Genomic DNA, 20,252 nt, shown 5'->3' with positions numbered 1-20,252 from the left:
GAGTAACATGAAAGGAACAAGCGCTTTTACTGAAATCACAGGTGCCTTGCAAAAGAGTCAATAACATAACTAAGGATGGTGAACACTGGATGGAGAACACTGCTGATGCTCCAAAGAGTGTGTTACGTGCCATCAAATGCCTATATGTTATGTTAGACATTTCTGGTACAGATTCCAAATTCGTCACATGTTGAGATGGAACTTCTAATGGAACAAGACCATGAAAGGATCTTCTCACATGTAATGATGCCAGCTTGGATGCAGTGAAGCATTGCACTTCAGCTGTCTATGGGCTGTAGTGTTGAGGCTGTATTTCACAGAAAAATAGGATGTGGAGTACATACAATGCATTTACTTGTTAGCTAATTCTTATGGCTGTTTCTCGTATTTTTATCTGCGTTCATCTGCAAAAGTTAACACGTGTGTAATAGTCCACAATGATAACGCCACTGGGACTATTGAACCGCAATCCTCTCACATGTTGCATTCTATAGATTTTGACAACACAGCACAGTACATATTATGCTCCCACAGGCATGCTCTAGGACTGTACACAAGGACCATAAAGATAGTGTCAGATATGGTATAGCCATCATCTGGGAAAACCCACTGATATATTTATGTACTGTCCACGATGGTAAGGAAACATTTATTGGACCCATGCTGTAACAATGAATATTCCGATGTTGGAAAGTTGCATATTTGTTTTCTCTGTTTCACAACTATGACCTTCATTAAAATGATGACAACATAATGTAAATGTTACAGAGCCTGAGGGTTAATATTTAGTTTTTTGGGGGCTTGAACGAAGACAAACCCACAGCAATAACATGCTTTTTCATCTGCTTATACATACTTCTTTTGACAGATTTGTCTTATTGACAAATTAGATATTGTGTTCAGCCTTTCACCCTCATTGGAAAGGACAGAGAAGAAGGGGAAGCAAATAATTGCACATTACTACTGGTAGAGAGAGATACAACACCGCTGCACACAGAGAGAAAACTCAATTCACTACAGAACAGGGTGTTTGTCAGGGAGTTAGCCAGTGTGTTAATCAGCTTCATACAAAACACCAGAAGAGAAAAGCTGTTCTATAAACTCCAGAAGGAAAACACTGACTTAATTTGGAAATGTGACTGTCTGATGTCTCTGTGACATGTGACAAAGGGGATGGGGAGACATCACTGTCATATCTGCCTGAAACCCGCACCTCCCCACCCCCCTAGAAACCTTCCCACTGCTTTTGTTTGGCATTCAATAGCCTTGCATTGACTGGTCCTCTTGAAAATACTTACATCCGTTCAATATGTTGAATGATTATTCTCATTTCTCCCCATTTCCCACTGCTTTTGCATCTTGGTGCTCCAGTTCTGGTGTTCGTTCATTCCACACGCAGGTTGTTGCTTCTGAGCCGGGTCTCCACTGTCTGTTTCTTAGATGGCATGGTTACTGTAGCTGATGTATGTCTGCTTGGAGGCCAATGCTGTGAATAGGGTCATGAGAGAGGAAGAGAGAGAAAAGACAGGAAGGAAAAGATGTGGATGAAGATGTTGGCAATTCATTAAAGGCTAATTTAAGCATCTGTCAAGGGCTCATCTTCCAGTCCATTAAGGTGATTGCTTGCACAGGTTCTATTTATGCACGACTTTATCAGACCCAAGTGTCACCAGGGAGTACAGGTGGAACCAACAGTGAAAGAGGGTAATTGATATGAATAGCAAGCAGTGAGTAAAATGTTCATGTTTTGTGGTTAGTATTAAAATAATGATTTCACTTCCTGAGAAATGTGTTGCCAACTGTAAATTGCAGATAAATGCAGATTTCCTTGATCTGATGCAAAGTCGGGCAGAGCAGGGTACAGATGTGGATGCGGCTAGTAACACAACTAATATTGGATTCCTTATCAGGATGCTGTTGTAACATGTCTCCACATGGATATATATAGTCCTGGAATTGACTTTAAAATACAAATTGTAACCAGTAATTGCAACTTCACCTATAAGTGAAGACTATTTCATGGTAAAGTATCCTTTGCAGCTGTTAGTTAGTTTAACAAACAGTATACAGTAGTATGTGATGCAATAGTACTCATTCAAATGCAAGGCTCCGTAACTACATGCAGATCTCTGTGCACCAAGCAAAGCATGCAGCGGCACCATGTCGATAGACATAACACCATTGAAGAAAAGCATAGAGCACGTCTTTTAGAATTGTGATAACATTGAGCAATAGAATACAATATGTGTCTTTGTAGTACATGGTGAACATTGTATAACTCAATTACCAGATGTGCGAGATACTGTATAAAGTTTACAAAATGTTCACGTCTTTTAACCTGAAGTGACCGATATTAGTTGTCATTCCTGAGAAAATATACATTTGAATATGGTTTAGCAGCTTTCGGATTGGCTTTGGTGTCACAGCCATGGACAGACAATCCAGGGGAGATAGCCTTAGGGCATAACAGCCATCAGTGGACTGAGAGACCAGTGCTGGCAGTGTCCTAACATGCTGTGACCCAACATTACCATATGTCTCTACCTGCAATACACACACACACACACATTTATGTATGTGTGTACGTATGGTGTGTCCTCTCTAAATATCACCGTCATCAGCTTGCTCATTCTGCAGTGTAATCGCCACACAAATCTGCCAATCTTGTCCACAACAGCATTCGCTGATTGTGTGAGTCAGAGCGGATAAATCTGAGCGCCGACTGCTGACAGCTTGGGTGGTTGGAGGGCAACGGTACTGGAGGGAAGGGATGTATAGTGGGGGGCATTCCACCCAGAACCTCTCCCAGAGCAGCACTGATAAATGAACCTTATTTAAATATTTATGCGCTCCGAGGCCAAGATAAAAAATAGATGGTCCAGAAAGAATTGGAGCTGGCAGATCCATCTGTCTTTGCCCTTCTACCCCCTCTTATTGTTGTTTTACAGCAATTACAGAAAATTCCTCCGTTTGTCAACATGGGAAACAAATTACACGGGACGCACGGCTATCACTTGTCCCCCGCATTCAGCCCAGAGTGGTGTCATCTCCCCACATCGGCTGCCATCACGCTGTTACCACGCTCTCAGGCCATTTGCAGTACAACACGCCAACATTGTCTACCGACATCAACGTCTGTGTGTCAAGGGTGTGTATGTGAGCGTGAGAACTGTCTGACACAATCTAAGGTGCTATAGCTGTGGGTGAGTTTTAGTGCAAACATAGCTTAGGCAGGCATAGGATCCAACTGAACATTAGCACAAAGTAAATGGGGTAAAACGTGGTCAGTGATAGAGGCAAGTTGATAGAGGCTCTCCATCCGTTACCTGTGTGTCTAAAGTCTCTCACAGGGATCCCCTCCCTCATCACAGTCTGACACACAAGCACAAAGAGCAGCTGTTAGTCCCTTGGCTTGGGCCAGAGGGGTCATAGTATAGGTGTCAGACTGTGAAGTTGGGGAAGCATCTACATTCAGAGAAAGTGCAACTGGATATTTCAAATAGCACTATAATCAAGAATTCCAAACATGTTCACAACATTGGCTTTGATTCTCCAAAGGTGATGGGAATATTTACTGATGATGCATTAGATACAGGGAAACATCATTCTGTCTGGATGAATGAGTGTGACTATCCATAAATCTAATTATTTCCCCATGATTTGCAATACATGTTTTTACAATTACGGCATTTGCTCATTCTGCCCACGGCAGCTGTGTTACTGTCGGATGGAGCTGAAGTGTTGGAGCAATAATCCTGACTGCTATTGCACCAATGAAATGGCTGGAGGCTGGAGAGTTAATACACCTGGCCAGCTCTACAGTATGACGCCTGAATATGAAGCCTTTCCTATCGATCCACATCACCCTGTTCTGCTCTTTATGTCCTGCTTGAAGACAGTACCAGATTTTAGAGCATCAGCCGATGCTTAATGCCACACGGGTTGGCAGGAAAAAAAATGCCCTTCCAATTCCCTGCATCCTGAAAATAACACCAGCTAATTTCCCAAAGCTGTTGAGGTGTAAAATAACAATGAAATCAATTATGTTTACATAAAAGCGAGGATTGTTTTTCATTTTTATAGCCCAATAATTTCCCCTCGAAATTACTCAATGACTTTAAGGCATAAACTCAAGGACAGAGTGCTGTAATAACTAAACATGTGTCCTTATTTCCTCTCTCCTCCCTGATCTCTATTCCCTTCTTGCTCCATCCCTAACCCAAGGTCCTTTGTGCTAACCTTGTGTCTCCAGGCTTTCACACAGCTCAGACTTGGCCTCTCCGTTGGGCCGGAGGCCGCCCTTAGTGGGGAACTTGTTGGACATGGTGGCCGCGGTGACCACAGCCTTGAGGCTTCGCTTGCGCTTGGGAACGTTCTGCTCCGGGTGGAAGAGGACCACGTAGACCTTGGGCATGTAGAGCATCCCCAGAGACACAGAGGCACTCAGGCTCACGGAGATGGTCAGAGTCGTGGTCTGGATGTACATCTGTGGAGGAGAGGAGGGAGATGGAGAAGAAAAAGAGAAACATTGTTATAAGTTAAGACAGAAATGATCCAGTTTCAGAGGGTAAGACGAGGGTAGCCTACTCAAGATATGGTTCCCCACGACAGCATTGACCTTTGGCTTTGTGAGAGTACATTCTAGTACATTCTAGTACTAGTTATACATTGTTTATGCAAGACTACAACAAAAACAACTCTACTTAGACACGTACGAGTGCACCCAAGTATCCTAGTAGTTTCTCCAGCAATATCAAACCCCCACCATCAGATGTGATAACACACAGGGAGTGGACACATGCACACTGTTCTGTTTTCAAGTGCTCTTTGCATGATTCATCCACTCCTGTTTGTGTTTTTATTGGTGTGTTTATTTGTTTGTTTATGATATGTGACTAATGGAGGAGGCCTCGCAATGAGTGACTGTACTACAGATGTCTTGCCCTCGGTCCCGGGCTGCGGTAGAGGGGTTGGAATCGACTCAGTGTAAAGACAGCTGTGACTCACAGCTGTGCACAGAAAACATGGCTACATGCAAGGATCAAGGAGAGACATCTTGAGAACATCAATACAATGCCTGAGAGTGATTTTTCCATATAAATGATATAATATTCTCAATGGAATTACATGATCATATAGGTCATCTGGTTGCATTGTTAGGCAGTACGGCTGATTCAGTATGGTCGTAGAAAACAACATCATCAATAAAAAAGCACTGTATCTGTAAAAAATAAAGATAATATGTTGAAGATTGGAAGATTGTCATCAGATAAATGTACTCTCTGTGGTGAACATATATCACAGTTATCCTCTTACAAAACTGCAAAATACTTTTTGTTAACAACTTGTTATTTGGAACATAATTCCATCTCCCTTTGGGATAGGGTTGCTGAGCTATTCCGAGACTGATGAAAGAAGGGAGAAGGGTGTAAATTGGAAACACAGCTCCCAGCCACCTCCCTAACAGATTTGCCTGAGGTGGAGACTGACATTACATTTGCAGACATCATGAGTGACTGAGCGGTATGGCAACAGGGAATAACCCGACAGGTCCTCTGTCATGAGAATGTCAACAGCTATAACTAATCTAACAATAGTTATAGTGGTGCTTTGGCACCTCTAACTTCAGTCAGCCAATAATATACATTTAAAGAGGTTGTGCTGCCTGCCATATGTCCCAAAGACTTAACAAAATAAAATAATGTATTACTGAATCATAACATATGTTATGTATGCAGTATATGAAGCCCCTAAAGAAACGTTGGTTGAGAAGACAGGATGCCTGAGCAAAGTAAGAGCAATAGGGGGACTGAGGGGGAGTATGTAATCTCCTGAGAAGATTACACACGTCCCTGAGTGAGCCCGGCACAATATTGCTGCCTCTCCGGAGTACAGGGTGGAGTACCTCTGTGAGGGGGGCCAGGACCCATGTCCCCGTCCATCGGTCTCATCCAGATAGATTCGCCTTGACAAACTGATATGATCGCCAATGTGCCTCATGCCACAGCAGGAAAATGGTGCTAGACAGACTTCAGCATGCAAAGCCATTATTTCTGTTATAGGAGCAGAAAAACCTTTCTCTCCAAAGTGATTAGGCATCAAATCTGTGCTCCTTCCAACCAGCTGCTATTTCAGCCCCTGCCTTTCATTCCAGAGTTTCAGGTGCTAAAGGTAACTACATTCACATCGTAGTATAGGTTTAAATGACCAAAATATGAGCACCCTATTATCCTTAAGAAATACCTTAGAAACAAAAGCCTTATCGTTTAAGATGATCAAATGATGCATATTTGTATGGAATTGCTAGACCTGGTTGGAGTTGGGGCTGCAGCACTTGGATTGCAGGGTTGGATCAATCAAACATAATGGACTGTCACCAGCCGTGCCTCGTGTTGACTGCCTGCACCTGACTGCAGCTACAGTACCATCCAAATGGTCCTATCCCTGGCCCTGTGCATGCTGGCGCCTTTGTCAGTGGAAGGCAGACATTGCCAGGGACCGTTAAGTGAGATGGGGGCAGCCTCATGAAACAGGTCATCCCTTCAAGCAACCACGATTACACTCCTGCCCATCTACAGTCCTACCTCTAACTTCTCTGCATTATCCCACGTGCCAGAAATGTATCTGGGTTCCTAATATCACGCAGCGTCTCCAAACAGATAAAAACATTGGAACATTAATGTATTAATAAGATTAGCTGCATTCAGGAATGGTTATTTCTGCATTTTTTTATTTCTGTATTCCCATTGGCTGAGGTTTGTTAATTGCAACAAAAATGCTTGCGATGTTAGTCATTACTTATTGTCGTTTGCAGTGGTTGGAAGCCAGCATAAGCTTCCTTTGAAGTAAGACCAGATAAGGGATATATTTAAGGCTGTTTTGTGCTTTAAATGAGCATGTATCATCTGCTTCCACAGTACAGTACAGAACATACTGTATTACACCTCTTTCCCTTTTTGCTGCAGTGCTTCCCTTTTTATAAAACTTTGAAGAAACCATTGGATAGACCTTAAAGATTTTTTTTTTTAAGAACACATTATGCAAATCTTATATTTGCTCTTTAAGCTTTATGTCATGTGTATGGCCATAGCAATGTAAACCCATACTCTCCATTGTCTCTACATAGAAGTTAAACATCCCAGATTGGCAGAGTATGGCATATCGTCATGCATGATTAGCCCTGTCCTGACAACCCTGGCAATCAGCTGCATTGTCCTCCTTATCAAACACAGAGGAGAGATTGGTGCTGTGCCACCCTCCTTTCAACCAGGAGACAATGACACAATTAACAGAGCCCTATCGCTACCTGCCAGTCTACTGCTGCCACCCACAATCTCCTATGCTGACTCTACTCCTGCTACCAGTCAAGCATGAGCAGGGGTGAACTGGTCATCTAGCATTTTGTGCAAATGCCAGATGGGCTGGTCCATTTTTAGCCCAGTGGGCCTGTCTAAACTTTTTTTTGCACAAAATGTGAATGGGTTGGTGTGGGGGCCTCAAGGGTAAAAAAGGGCCGGTGTGGGGGCCTATGGTGTGGGGGCCTCAAGGGAAAAAAATGAACAAGAGCCTTCTTATGTAACAAGACCCCTTCCATGTGATTGCAAGGTGATTCAATTAGAGCTAATTGTTCACATGATTCAGAACTTATCTTTATAACCAAAACATCCACAGCAGGGGATCCAAAAGATACTTGCTATTTTTTTCTGTGGTTTTTACTCTGAGTTCCCGGAGAGTTTGGCACTTCGTATCCTCAAAAGATTGCCTTAAAATGTTAAAGTGAAGTAATGTAGCCCTAATGTACATTGTACACACTAATCATAACCAATAAAAGGCAGGCTAGCATTTTGCCTAGTTAACCTGTTGGGGCTAGGGGGCAGTATTTGCACGGCCGGATAAAAAACGTACCCGATTTAAACTGGTTACTACTCTTGCCCAGAAACGAGAATATGCATATAATTAGTAGATTTGGATAGAAAACACTAACGTTTCTAAAACTGTTTGAATGGTGTCTGTGAGTATAACAGAACTCATATGGCAGGCCAAAACCTGAGAAGATTCCATACAGGAAGTGCCCTGTCTGACAATTTGTTCTCCTTCTGTGGCATCTCTATCAAAAATATAGCATCTCTGCAGTAACGTGACATTTTCTAAGGCTTCCATTGGCTCTCAGAAAGCGGAATGACGTCTCTGCAGTCTCTGGGCGAAAAACAGCAGGAGTTTTTGTGAGTGGTCAGGCAGGGAACAATGACACTGGAGATGCGCGTCCACGAGACGACTCCATGTTTTTTTTCAGTCTTTGAATGAATACAACGTCGCCCGGTTGGAATATTATCGCTATTTTACGAGAAAAATAGCATAAAAATAGATTTTAAACAGCGTTTGACATGCTTCGAAGTACGGGAATGGAATATTTTGACATTTTTTGTCACGAAATGCGCTCGCGCTTCACCCTTCGGATACTGACCTGAACGCACAAACAAAACGGAGCTATTTGAACATAACTATGGATTATTTGGAACCAAAACAACCTTTATTGTTGAAGAAGAAGTCCTGGGAGTGCATTCTGACGAAGAACAGCAAAGGTAATCCAATTTTTCTTATAGTAAATCTAAGTTTGGATAGGGCCAAACTTGGTGGATGTCAAATTAGCTAGCCGTGATGGCCGGGCTATCTACTCAGAATATTGCAAAATGTGCTTTCGCTGAAAAGCTATTTTAAAATCTGACACCGCGATTGCATAAAGGAGTTCTGTATCTATCATTCTTAAAATAATTGTTATGTATTTTGTGAACGTTAATCGTGAGTAATTTTGTAAATTCACCGGAAGTTTGCGGCGGGTATGCTAGTTCTGAACATCACATGCTAATGTAAACAGCTGGTTTTTGATATAAATATGAACTTGATTGAACAAAACATGCATGTATTGTATAACATAATGTCCTAGGAGTGTCATCTGATGAATATCATCAAAGGTTAGTGCTGCATTTAGCTGTGGTTTTGGTTTTTGTGACATATATGCTTGCTTTGAAAATGGCTGTGTGATTATTTTTGGCAGGGTACTCTCCTGACATAATCTAATGTTTTTCTTTCGCTGTAAAGCCTTTTTGAAATCAGACAATGTGGTTAGATTAATGAGAGTCTTGTCTTTAAAATGGTGTAAAATAGTCATATGTTTGAGAAATTGAGGTTATAGCATTTATGAGGTATTTGTATTTCGCGCCACGCGATTCCACTGGCTGTTGACTAGGTGGAACCCCGTTCCGCCTGCGGAACCCCTAGCCAACAGCCAATGGCATCGCACGGCGCGAAATACAAAACCAACTAAAATACCAAAATTCAATTTTCTCAAACAATCAACTATTTTACACCATTTTAAAGATAAGACTCTCGTTAATCTAACCACATTGTCCGATTTCAAAAAGGCTTTACAGCGAAAGAAAAACATTAGATTATGTTAGGAGAGTACATAGACACAAATAATTACACAGCCATTTTCCAAGCAAGCATATATGTCACATAAACCCAAACCACAGCTAAATGCAGCACTAACCTTTGATGATATTCATCAGATGACACTCCTAGGACATTATGTTATACAATACATGCATGTTTTGTTCAATCAAGTTCATATTTATATCAAAAAACAGCTTTTTACATTAGCATGTGATGTTCAGAACTAGCATACCCACCGAAAACTTCTGGTGAATTTACTAAATTACTCATGATAAACGTTCACAAAATACATAACAATTATTTTAAGAATTATAGATACAGAACTCCTTTATGTAATCGCTATGTCCGATTTTAAAATAGCTTTTGCAATATTTGCAATATAAGCTTTTGCAATATAAGCACATTTTGCAATATTCTGAGTACATAGCTCTACCATCACGGCTAGCTATTTTGACATCCGCCAACTTCGGGGTCACCTAAACTCAGAATTACTATTAGAAAAATTGGATTACCTTTGCTGTTCTTCGACAGAATGCACTCCCAGGACTTCTACTTCAACAACAAATGTTGTTTTGGTTCCAAATAATCCATAGTTATAACCAAATACCTCCGTTTTGTTCGTGCGTTCAGGTCACTATCCGAAGGGTAACGCGCGAGCGCATTTCGTGACAAAATATTTCAAAATATTCCATTACCGTACTTCGAAGCATGTCAAACGCTGTTTAAAATCAATTTTTATGCTATTTTTCTCGTAAAATAGTGATAATATTCCAACCGGGCAACGTTGTATTCATTCAAAGAGAGAAAGAAAAACATGGCGAGTTCTCGTGGACGCGCATCTCCAGTCTCACTGTCCCCAGGCTGACCACTTACAAACTCTGCTCCTATACTTTGCCCAGAGACAGCAGACACCCCATTCCACTTTCTGGCGGCTTTAGAGAGCCAATGGAAGCCTTAGAAAGTGTCACGTTACAGCACAGATGCTGTAATTTTGATAGAGATGTAACAGAAGGACAACAAATTGTCAGACAGGGCACTTCCTGCATGGAATCTTCTCAGGTTTTGGCGTGCCATATGAGTTCTGTTATACTCACAGACAGCATTCAAACAGTTTTAGAAACTTTAGAGTATTGTCTATCCAAATCTACTAATTATAGGCATATTCTAGTTTCTGGGCAGGAGTAGTAACCAGATTAAATCGGGTACGTTTTTTATCCGGCCGTGAAAATACTGCCCCCTATCCCAAAGAAGATAACAAATAAAAATAAATAAAAATGTGCATTCGTCATGAATCTTGTTCTGGAGGCAGCTCTGCTGAGTGGTCACTAGCTGGCACAGCCACAAAATCAGATTTTAAACCTAACCCTAACCACACTGCTTAACCTAATGCCTAACCTTAAATTAAGACCAAAAAGAAAAAAAATACAGCCAATTTTGACTTTGCGGATGGTCTATCTAGCGGATATCCCTCAGTTCTGCCTCTAGGGCAATATTCATGACAATAAATGTCAACCTGCCAATATAATACAGACATGCTGCCAGTGCAAACTTCTGTGGGTGTACAAGACTGCAGGTCTCCCTCTGATGAATCACATGTCTTATGCTCAGACAAAACTGTCCCCCCGGGGTGTATATGTTAACATGATTGTATGCTTTTCTTTGAAAATAACAGCAATTACCATGCAGCTCTCACCATCGTAAAGATGGCCACGGTTTGCTTTGTATTGCCAAATGACCTTCCTAAACAGCTTACCTCAGTAATTGGACTATTACTGTAGGGACATTCAATGGCTGCTTTGTTTCCTACAGCGATAGTCCTCAATACAGACAGTACATTTATGGTACCCAACAGAGACCGAATAAAAAATATGAGCTAGCACACACCAAGAGAAAATTATTGTATGTACAGTCATGGCCAAAAGTTGAGAATGACACAAATATACATTTTCACAAAGTCTGCTGCCTCAGTTTGCATATACTTCAGAATGCTATAAAGAGTGATCAGATGAATTGCAATTAACCTGTTAGGGCTAGGGGGCAGTATTGACACGGCCGGATAAAAAACGTACCCAATTTAATCTGGTTACTACTCCTGCACAGTAACTAGAAAATGCATATAATTATTGGCTTTGGATAGAAAACACCCTAAAGTTTCTAAAACTGTTTGAATGGTGTCTGTGAGTATAACAGAACTCATATGGCAGGCCAAAACCTGAGAAGATTCCATGCAGGAAGTGGCCTGTCTGACAAGGTGTTGTTTATCTTGGCTCTTTTTATTGAAGTCTGAGGATCTTTGCTATAACGTGACACTTCCTACGGCTCCCATAGGCTCTCAAAGCCCGGGAAAAAGCTGAACGATATCGAGGCAGCCTCTGGCTGAAACACACTATCGCGTTTGGCAAGTGGCCGATCAGAGTACTATGGGCTTAGGCGCGTGCCCGAGTCGACCCCATGCTTTATTTTCTTTCGTCTGTTTACCTAAACGCAGATTCCCGGTCGGAATATTATCGCTTTTTTATGAGAAAAATGGCATAAAAATTGATTTTAAACAGCGGTTGACATGCTTCGAAGTACGGTAATGGAATATTTATAATTTTTTTGTCACGAATTGCGCCATGCTCGTCACCCTTATTTACCCTTTCGGATAGTGTCTTGAACGCACAAACAAAACGCCGCTATTTAGATATAACAATGGATTATTTGGGACCAAACCAACATTTGTTATTGAAGTAGAAGTCTGGGAGTGCATTCTGACGAAGACAGCAAAGGTAATAACATTTTTCTTATAGTAAATCTGACTTTGGTGAGTGCTAAACTTGCTGGGTGTCTAAATAGCTAACCCTGTGATGCCGGGCTATCTACTGAGAATATTGCAAAATGTGCTTTCACCGAAAAGCTATTTTAAAATCGGACATATCGAGTGCATAGAGGAGTTCTGTATCTATAATTCTTAAAATAATTGTTATGCTTTTTGTGAACGTTTATCGTGAGTAATTTAGTAAATTCACCGGCAGTGTTCGGTGGGAATGCTAGTCACATGCTAGTCACATGCTAATGTAAAAAGCTGGTTTTTGATATAAATATGAACTTGATTGAACAAAACATGCATGTATTGTATAACATAATGTCCTAGGGTTGTCATCTGATGAAGATCATCAAAGGTTAGTGCTGCATTTAGCTGTGGTTTGGGTTTATGTGACATTATATGCTAGCTTGAAAAATGGGTGTCTGATTATTTCTGGCTGGGTACTCTGCTGACATAATCTAATGTTTTGCTTTCGTTGTAAAGCCTTTTTGAAATCGGACAGTGTGGTTAGATTAAAAAGAGTCTTGTCTTTAAAATGGTGTAAAATAGTCATATGTTTGAAAAATTGAAGTTTTAGCATTTTTTAGGTATTTGAATAACGCGCCACGGGATTACACTGGCTGTTGAGTAGGTGGGACGCAAGCGTCCCACCTAGCCCATAGAGGTTAACTGCAAAGTTCTTCTTTGCCATGCAAATGAACTGAATCCACAAAAAATATTTCCACTCCATTTCAGCCCTGCCAGAAAAGGACCAGCTGACATCATGTCAGTGATTCTCTCGTTAACCTCTTACATCTAGACGTTCCGCTAGCGGAACACCACTCCAATATCCAATGATAGGGCGTGGCGCGAAATACAAACTCCTCGAAAATCCGAAAACTTCAATTTTTCAAACATATGACTATTTTACACCATTTTAAAGACAAGACTCTCCTTTATCTAACCACACTGTCCGATTTCAAAAAGGCTTTACAACGAAAGCAGAACATTAGATTATGTCAGCAGAGTACCCAGCCAGAAATAATCAGACATCCATTTTTCAAGCTAGCATATAATGTCACAAAAACCAAAACCACAGCTAAATGCAGCACTAACCTTTGATGATCTTCATCAGATGACACTCCTAGGACATTATGTTATACAATATATGCATGTTTTGTTCAATCAAGTACATATTTATATCAAAAAACTGCTTTTTACATTAGCATGTGACGTTCAGAACTAGCATTCCCACCGAACACTTCCGGTGAATTTACTAAATTACTCACGATAAACGTTCACAAAAAACATAACAATTATTTAACCTGTTAGGGCTAGGGGGCAGCATTTGCACGTCTGGATAAAAAAAATGTACCCGATTTAATCTGGTTACTCATCCTACCCAGTAACTAGAATATGCATATACTTATTATATATGGATAGAAAACACTCTAAAGTTTCTAAGACTGTTTGAATGGTGTCTGTGAGTATAACAGAACTCATTTGGCAGGCAAAACCCTGAGACATTTTCTGACAGGAAGTGGATACCTGATGTGTTGTATTACCTTTAAACCTATCCCATTGAAAAACACAGGGGCTGAGGAATATTTTGGCACTTCCTATTGCTTCCACTAGATGTCACCAGCCTTTACAAAGTGTTTTGAGTCTTCTGGAGGGAGATCTGACCGAACAAGAGCCATGGAACGATGATGTCCCATTAGACACCTGGCGCGCGAGTTCATGTTGGGTACCCTCGTTCCAATACGTTATAAAAGAGTATGCATTCGTCCACCTTGAATATTATTCATGTTCTGGTTAAAAAAGGCCCTAATGATTTATGCTATACAACGTTTGACATGTTTGAACGAACGTAAATATATTTTTTCCCCTCGTTCATGACGAGAAGTCCGGCTGGCTTAGATCATGTGCTAACAAGACGGAGATTTTTGGACATAAATGATGAGCTTTTTTGAACAAAACTACATTCGTTATGGACCTGTGATACCTGGAAGTGACATCTGATGAAGAGAATCAAAGGTAATGGATTATTTACATAGTATTTTCGATTTTAGATCTCCCCAACATGACGTCTAGTCTGTATCGCAACGCGTATTTTTCTGGGCGCAGTGCTCAGATTATTGCAAAGTGTGATTTCCCAGTAAGGTTATTTTTAAATCTGGCAAGTTGATTGCGTTCAAGAGATGTAAATCTATAATTCTTTAAATGACAATATAATATTTTACCAATGTTTTCTAATTTTAATTATTTAATTTGTGACGCTGACTTGACTGCCGGTTATTGGAGGGAAACGATTTCCTCAACATCAATGCCATAGTAAAACGCTGTTTTTGGATATAAATATGAACTTGATAGAACTAAAAATGCATGCATTGTCTTACATAATGTCCTAGGAGTGTCATCTGATGGAGATTGTAAAAGGTTAGTGCATCATTTTAGCTGGTTTTATGGTTTTGGTGACCCTGTCTTTGAATTGACAAAACATTACACACAACTCTTGTAAATGTACTGTCCTAACATACTCTAAATTTATGCTTTCGCCGTAAAACCTTTTTGAAATCGTAAAACGTGGTTAAATTAAGGAGATGTTTATCTTTCAAAGGGTGTAAAATAGTTGTATGTTTGAAAAATTTGAATTTTGACATTTATTTGGATTCAAATTTGCCGCTCTTGAAATGCACCTGCTGTTGATGGAGTGCACCACGGGTGGCACGCTAGCGTCCCACCTAGCCCATAGAGGTTAAAGAATTAGAGATACAGAACTCCTTTATGCAATCGCGGTGTCCGATTTTAAAATAGCTTTTCGGTGAAAGCACATTTTGCAATATTCTGAGTAGATAGCTCGCCATCACGGGCTAGCTAATTTGACACCCACCAAGTTTGGTACTCACCAAACTCAGATTTACTATAAGAAAAATTGGATTACCTTTGCTGTTCTTCGTCAGAATGCACTCCCAGGACTTCTACTTCAACAACAAATGTTGGTTTGGTTCCAAATAATCCATAGTTATATCCAAATAGCGGCGTTTTGTTCGTGCGTTCAAGACACTATCCGAAGGGTAACGAAGGGTGACGCGCGGACACGTATCGTGACAAAACATTTCAAAATATTCCATTACCGTACTTCGAAGCATGTCAAACGCTGTTTAAAATCAATTTTTATGCGATTTTTCGCGTAAAATAGCGATAATATTCTGACCGGGAGTCGTTGTTTTCGTTCAAAGACTGAAAAAGTAAAATGGACTCTTCACGTGCACGCGCGCACCCGTCTCATTGTTCTCAGATCGACCACTATCCAAATGCACTACTGTTTTTCAGCCAGTAACTGCAGAGTCATCATTCAACGTTCTGGCGCCTTCTGAGAGCCTATGGGAGCCTTAGAAAGTGTCACGTTACAGCAGAGATCCTCTGTTTTGGATAGAGATGACAAAGAAGGCCAAGAAATGGTCAGACAGGGTACTTCCTGTACAGAATCTTCTCAGGTTTTGGCCTGCCATTTGAGTTCTGTTATACTCACAGACACCATTCAAACAGTTTTAGAAACTTTGGAGTGTTTTTGTATCCAAAGCTACTAATTATATGCATATTCTAGTTTCTGGGCAGGAGTAATAACCAGATTAAATCGGGTACGTTTTTTATCCGGCCGTGAAAATACTGCCCCCTATCCATAACAAGTTAACACAGGTGTGGGTGTTGATGAGGACAAGGCAGGAAATCACTCTGTCATGCTGATTGAGTTCAAATAACTGTCTGGAAGCTGAAAAAGGAGGGTGGTGCTTGGAATCATTGTTCTTCCTCTATCAACCATGGTTACCTGCAAGGAAACACGTGCCATCATCATTGCTTTGCACAAAAAGGGCTTCACAGGCAAGGGTATTGCTGCCAGTAAGATTGCACCTAAATCAACCATTTATTGGATCATCAAGAACTTCAAGGTGAGTGGTTAAATTGTTGTGAAGAAGGCTTCAGCTCGCCCAAGAAAGTCCAGCAAGCGCCAGGACCATCTCCTAAAGTTGATTCAGCTGCGAGATCGGGGCACCACCAGTACAGAGCTTGCTCAGCAGGCAGGTGTGAGTGCATCTGCACGCACAGTGAGGCAAAGACTTTTGGAGGATGGCTGGTGTCAAGAAGAGCAGCAAAGATGCCACTTCTCTCCAGGAAAAACATCACGGACAGACTGATGTTCTGCAAAAGGTACAGGGATTGGACTGCTGAGGACTGGGGTAAAGTCATTTTCTCTGATGAATTCCCTTTCCGATTGTTTGGTGCATCCGGAAAAAAGCTTGTCCGGAGAAGACAAGGTGAGCGCTACCATCAGTCCTGCGTCATGCCAACAGTAAAGCATCCTGAGACCATTCATGTGTGGGGTTGCTTCTCAGCTAAGGGAGTGGGCTCACTCACAATTTTGCCTAAGAACACAGCCATGAATAAAGAATGGTACCAACACATCCTCCGAGACCAACTTCTCCCAAACATCCAGGAACAGTTTGGTGACGAACAATGCCTTTTCCAGCATGATGGAGCACCTTACCATAAGGCAAAAGTGATAACTAAGTGGCTCGGGGAACAAAACATCGATATTTTGAGTCCATGGCCAGGAAACTCCCCAGATCTTAATCCCATTGAGAACTTGTGGTCAATCCTCAAGAGGCGGTTGGACAAACAAAACCCCACAAATTCTGACAAACTCCAAGCATTGATTATGCAAGAATGGGCTGCCATCTGTCAGGATGTGGCCCAGAAGCTAAATGACAGCATGCCAGGGCGGATTGCAGAGGTCTTGAAAAGAAGTGTCAACACTGCAAATATTGACTCTTTGCATCAACTTCATGTAATTGTCAATAAAAGCCTTTGACACTTATGAAATGCTTGTAATTATACTTCAGTATTCCATAGTAACATCTGACAAAAATATCTAAAGACACTGAAGCAGCAAACTTTGTGAAAATTAATATTTGTGTCATTCTCAAAACTTTTGGCCATGACTGTAGAGGTGCTGACTAACGGCGAATAAACTATAAGCTATAAAAAAAATACATTCAGGGTCAGACCCTGAAGAAGGCACAGGGATGCCAAAACGTTGTGGATTTACCCAATAAATGACTGGGAGTTATATATAGAGTGTGTGACTCTTTATTTTTAGAACCCAATGGAGACCGAAATTAAATTGTACACATTATGCATAATATCAAAACCTATGAATGTGTATTCTTTATCGAGACACGGGGGTTGTAGACCAGTTTTGCTCTGTTCTAGGAGGATCACATGCTTTTTTTCCCCCTTTCTGTGATTAGCTTCAATGGCATCTGCTCTTGGACAGATTTGACAAATCCTCGGCATACACGAGTGAATTTAATTTGCTTGTCATCGTGGTGCTCACTACTTACAAACTAGTTTTACAAGCTAGTTCAATCGGCCAACATTGGAAAATTCCTCAAAACAGGATAGTATGAGTAATGGCTGTCAAGGATAACTAAATGATTTCATAAATGATTGTTTTAAACAATTTTGAAGATATATAATGAAACAAAAATGTTGCTATCATAATATAAGTAAAGTTCAACAACAAAACATTTAAAATTGGATGATTATGAATTAATAGGTAATGCATTTAAAAACATCATTGCCAAGAGTAAAATTGTTAAAGTAAACATTCACCTTTTCTGTTGAGTGTGAAGTCCCAAAGAAGATGGGTATGAAGGCTAGCCAGACGATACAGGTGGTGTACATGGTGAAGCCAATGGGCTTGGCCTCATTGAAGGTCTCTGGCACCCCCCGGGTCTTGATGGCATACACTGTACAGGTGACCATGAGCAGCATGCTGAAGCCAAGCAGGCAGATCAGTGAAAGGTCTGAGATGTCACATTTGAGCACGCCACGGGACATGTCCGGGTTGGACGTGCGCTGGTCCTCGTAGTCGATGATAGCCTGAGATGGGTCCACACCGAACCAGATGCACACCCCCAGGAGCTGCACTGAGATCAGGCTGAAGGTGATAACCAGCTGGGAGGCTGGGGAGATGAACCTGGGGGCGCTCACTGACATCTTGCCCTGCTCAAAGATGCGATAGATACGGTTGGTCTTGGTGAGCAGCGCTGCATAGCTAATACTCATTCCCAGACCTAGGAAGATCCGTCGGAGGGAACAGATTCCAACGTCAGGCGCTGAGATCATGAGGAAAGTGGTGGCGTAGCACAGGAAGATGCCCGTCAACAGCACATAGCTGAGTTCGCGCCCTGACGCCTTCACAATGGGGGTGTCGTTGTAGCGGATGAAGGTGGCCACCACAAACATGGTGGCCATGATGCCCAGCACAGCGATGAGGACTGGGATGACAGCCCAGGGGGAGCTCCACTCCAGCTTGACGATTGGGATGGCCTCGCAGGCCGTGTGGTTCTCGTTGGGCCGCAGGTCAAAGCGGCACAACTTACAGCTGTAGGTGTCGGCCTGGTACTGGTAGCCATCACAGCGCTCACAGTGCCAACAGCAGGGGACACCCTTCACTGTTTTTTTCCTCTCCCCAGGTTGACAGGGCTGACTGCAGATAGACTGGGGCACCTGCCATGTCCCACCAGGCCACCGCATCTCCTTAGTCTGGTGGAGAGAAGGGGAAGGAGGGGGGAGAAGTTATCTCTCTGTCTGTGACTGTTATAGTGTACTTTATGAAAGCATATTTTCCTTGAATAGGCCTAATGAAATTTGATTAAACTTAGATTAACATCTGCACTTATCGAAAAATTATATTATGCAAATAAAACAGTCATTAACTCTTTAACTGGCACCCAAAAAATATGTATAAAAAAAAAATAATAATAATGTTTGCATTACTTAAACCAGCCGGTTGAGCTGCCCAATTAGAGTAAACACATTTTGCATTGGAATTTGCATAGACTTCTTAAATCATCTAAAAAATTATACATGAATTTACATCGCTTCATTTACTTAAAATGGAAGATAGGCCTAGTTAAATGAGGACTGATATCAAATATTAATAAAATATGATACATTTGTTTGTCAAATGCATGTAAATGAATGCATTTACAGTTTATATGCTTAGTTTACCAGTAGATTTACATGTCCTGAATAATATTGTGAAACATATTGAAGATAAGAGCCAGAGAGGGAATACTGATATCAATTTGAAAGGATTTTTGTATTTGCACAGATAAAACATTCCCATAACAATATTTCTCCATTGTCCATTATCACTAGCTTTGACTTAATAGCATTCCTTTAATGGGTAACTCAACTGCCTGGTAGAGCATATTTTTCAAGATTTACTCAAATTGTAAAACAACAACATATTAGTAATTATATCATTCTGAAATGATGAAGTTTTAGAGGTCAACAACATTTTAAAACGTTGTCATTTCCCATTTGATACACAATTGGTAAAACATTTTTGGGGGTAAATGAGGTTTGGTTTTGCTCACGTTCACTTCCTGGTTTTTAACGGTCTTTGAATATGTGTTTAAAAAAATATGGAAATCCGATAATGGCATACTAAATGACATTGGTTGAGATGATAAAATATGCCAAACAAAAATGATATGTATATTTTCATTTAAAATTGATTGCCAAAATTATCTCATACAAAAATGGAAAAATGGCTTGTTTTTTATTGGTCTCATGTTTCCCATATAAACCAACAAAAAAAAACGTATTTTCACAATTGGGTGGGGTTAAATGTGGAATGTCTCTCCTTGGCCAAATGCCCAGCCAACACTTCCTGTCCCTTCAAAATTAGGGAAAGGGAAGAGGGGATATTTAGTCAGTTGTACAACTGAATGCATTCAACTGAAATGTGTCTTCCGCATTTAACCCAACCCCTCTGAATCAGAGAGGTGGGGCTGCCTTAATCGACATACACATCATCGGCGCCCAGGGAACAGTGGGTTAACTGCCTTGCACAGGGGCAGAACGACAGAATAGTTCACCCTTCTAACTTAATTCTATTAATCTGCTATCTATAATGGAACATACATTTTAACACAAC

At 41.0% G+C, this 20,252-nt stretch overlaps 1 protein-coding gene across 1 annotated transcript in view; it reads right to left on the bottom strand.

Moving 5' to 3' along the window:
• Positions 1-372: 372 nt before the first annotated feature.
• Positions 373-20,252, bottom strand: part of LOC106567287 (metabotropic glutamate receptor 4) — a 331,632-nt gene continuing 311,752 nt past the window's right edge. The window contains exons 9-11 of the mRNA XM_045693162.1: positions 17,915-18,850; positions 4,240-4,486; positions 373-1,486 (exon numbers count right to left, since the gene is read on the bottom strand). Coding sequence (XP_045549118.1) covers positions 1,437-1,486; positions 4,240-4,486; positions 17,915-18,850 — 1,233 coding nt within the window. The 3' untranslated portion in view covers positions 373-1,436. The remainder of the gene's footprint in view (positions 1,487-4,239; positions 4,487-17,914; positions 18,851-20,252) is intronic.

Source organism: Salmo salar, chromosome ssa13 (assembly GCF_905237065.1).
Source record: "Salmo salar chromosome ssa13, Ssal_v3.1, whole genome shotgun sequence".
NCBI lineage: Eukaryota > Metazoa > Chordata > Actinopteri > Salmoniformes > Salmonidae > Salmo > Salmo salar.
The sequence above is the reverse complement of the archived record's forward strand: the minus strand, read 5'-3'. Positions and strand labels throughout refer to the sequence as shown.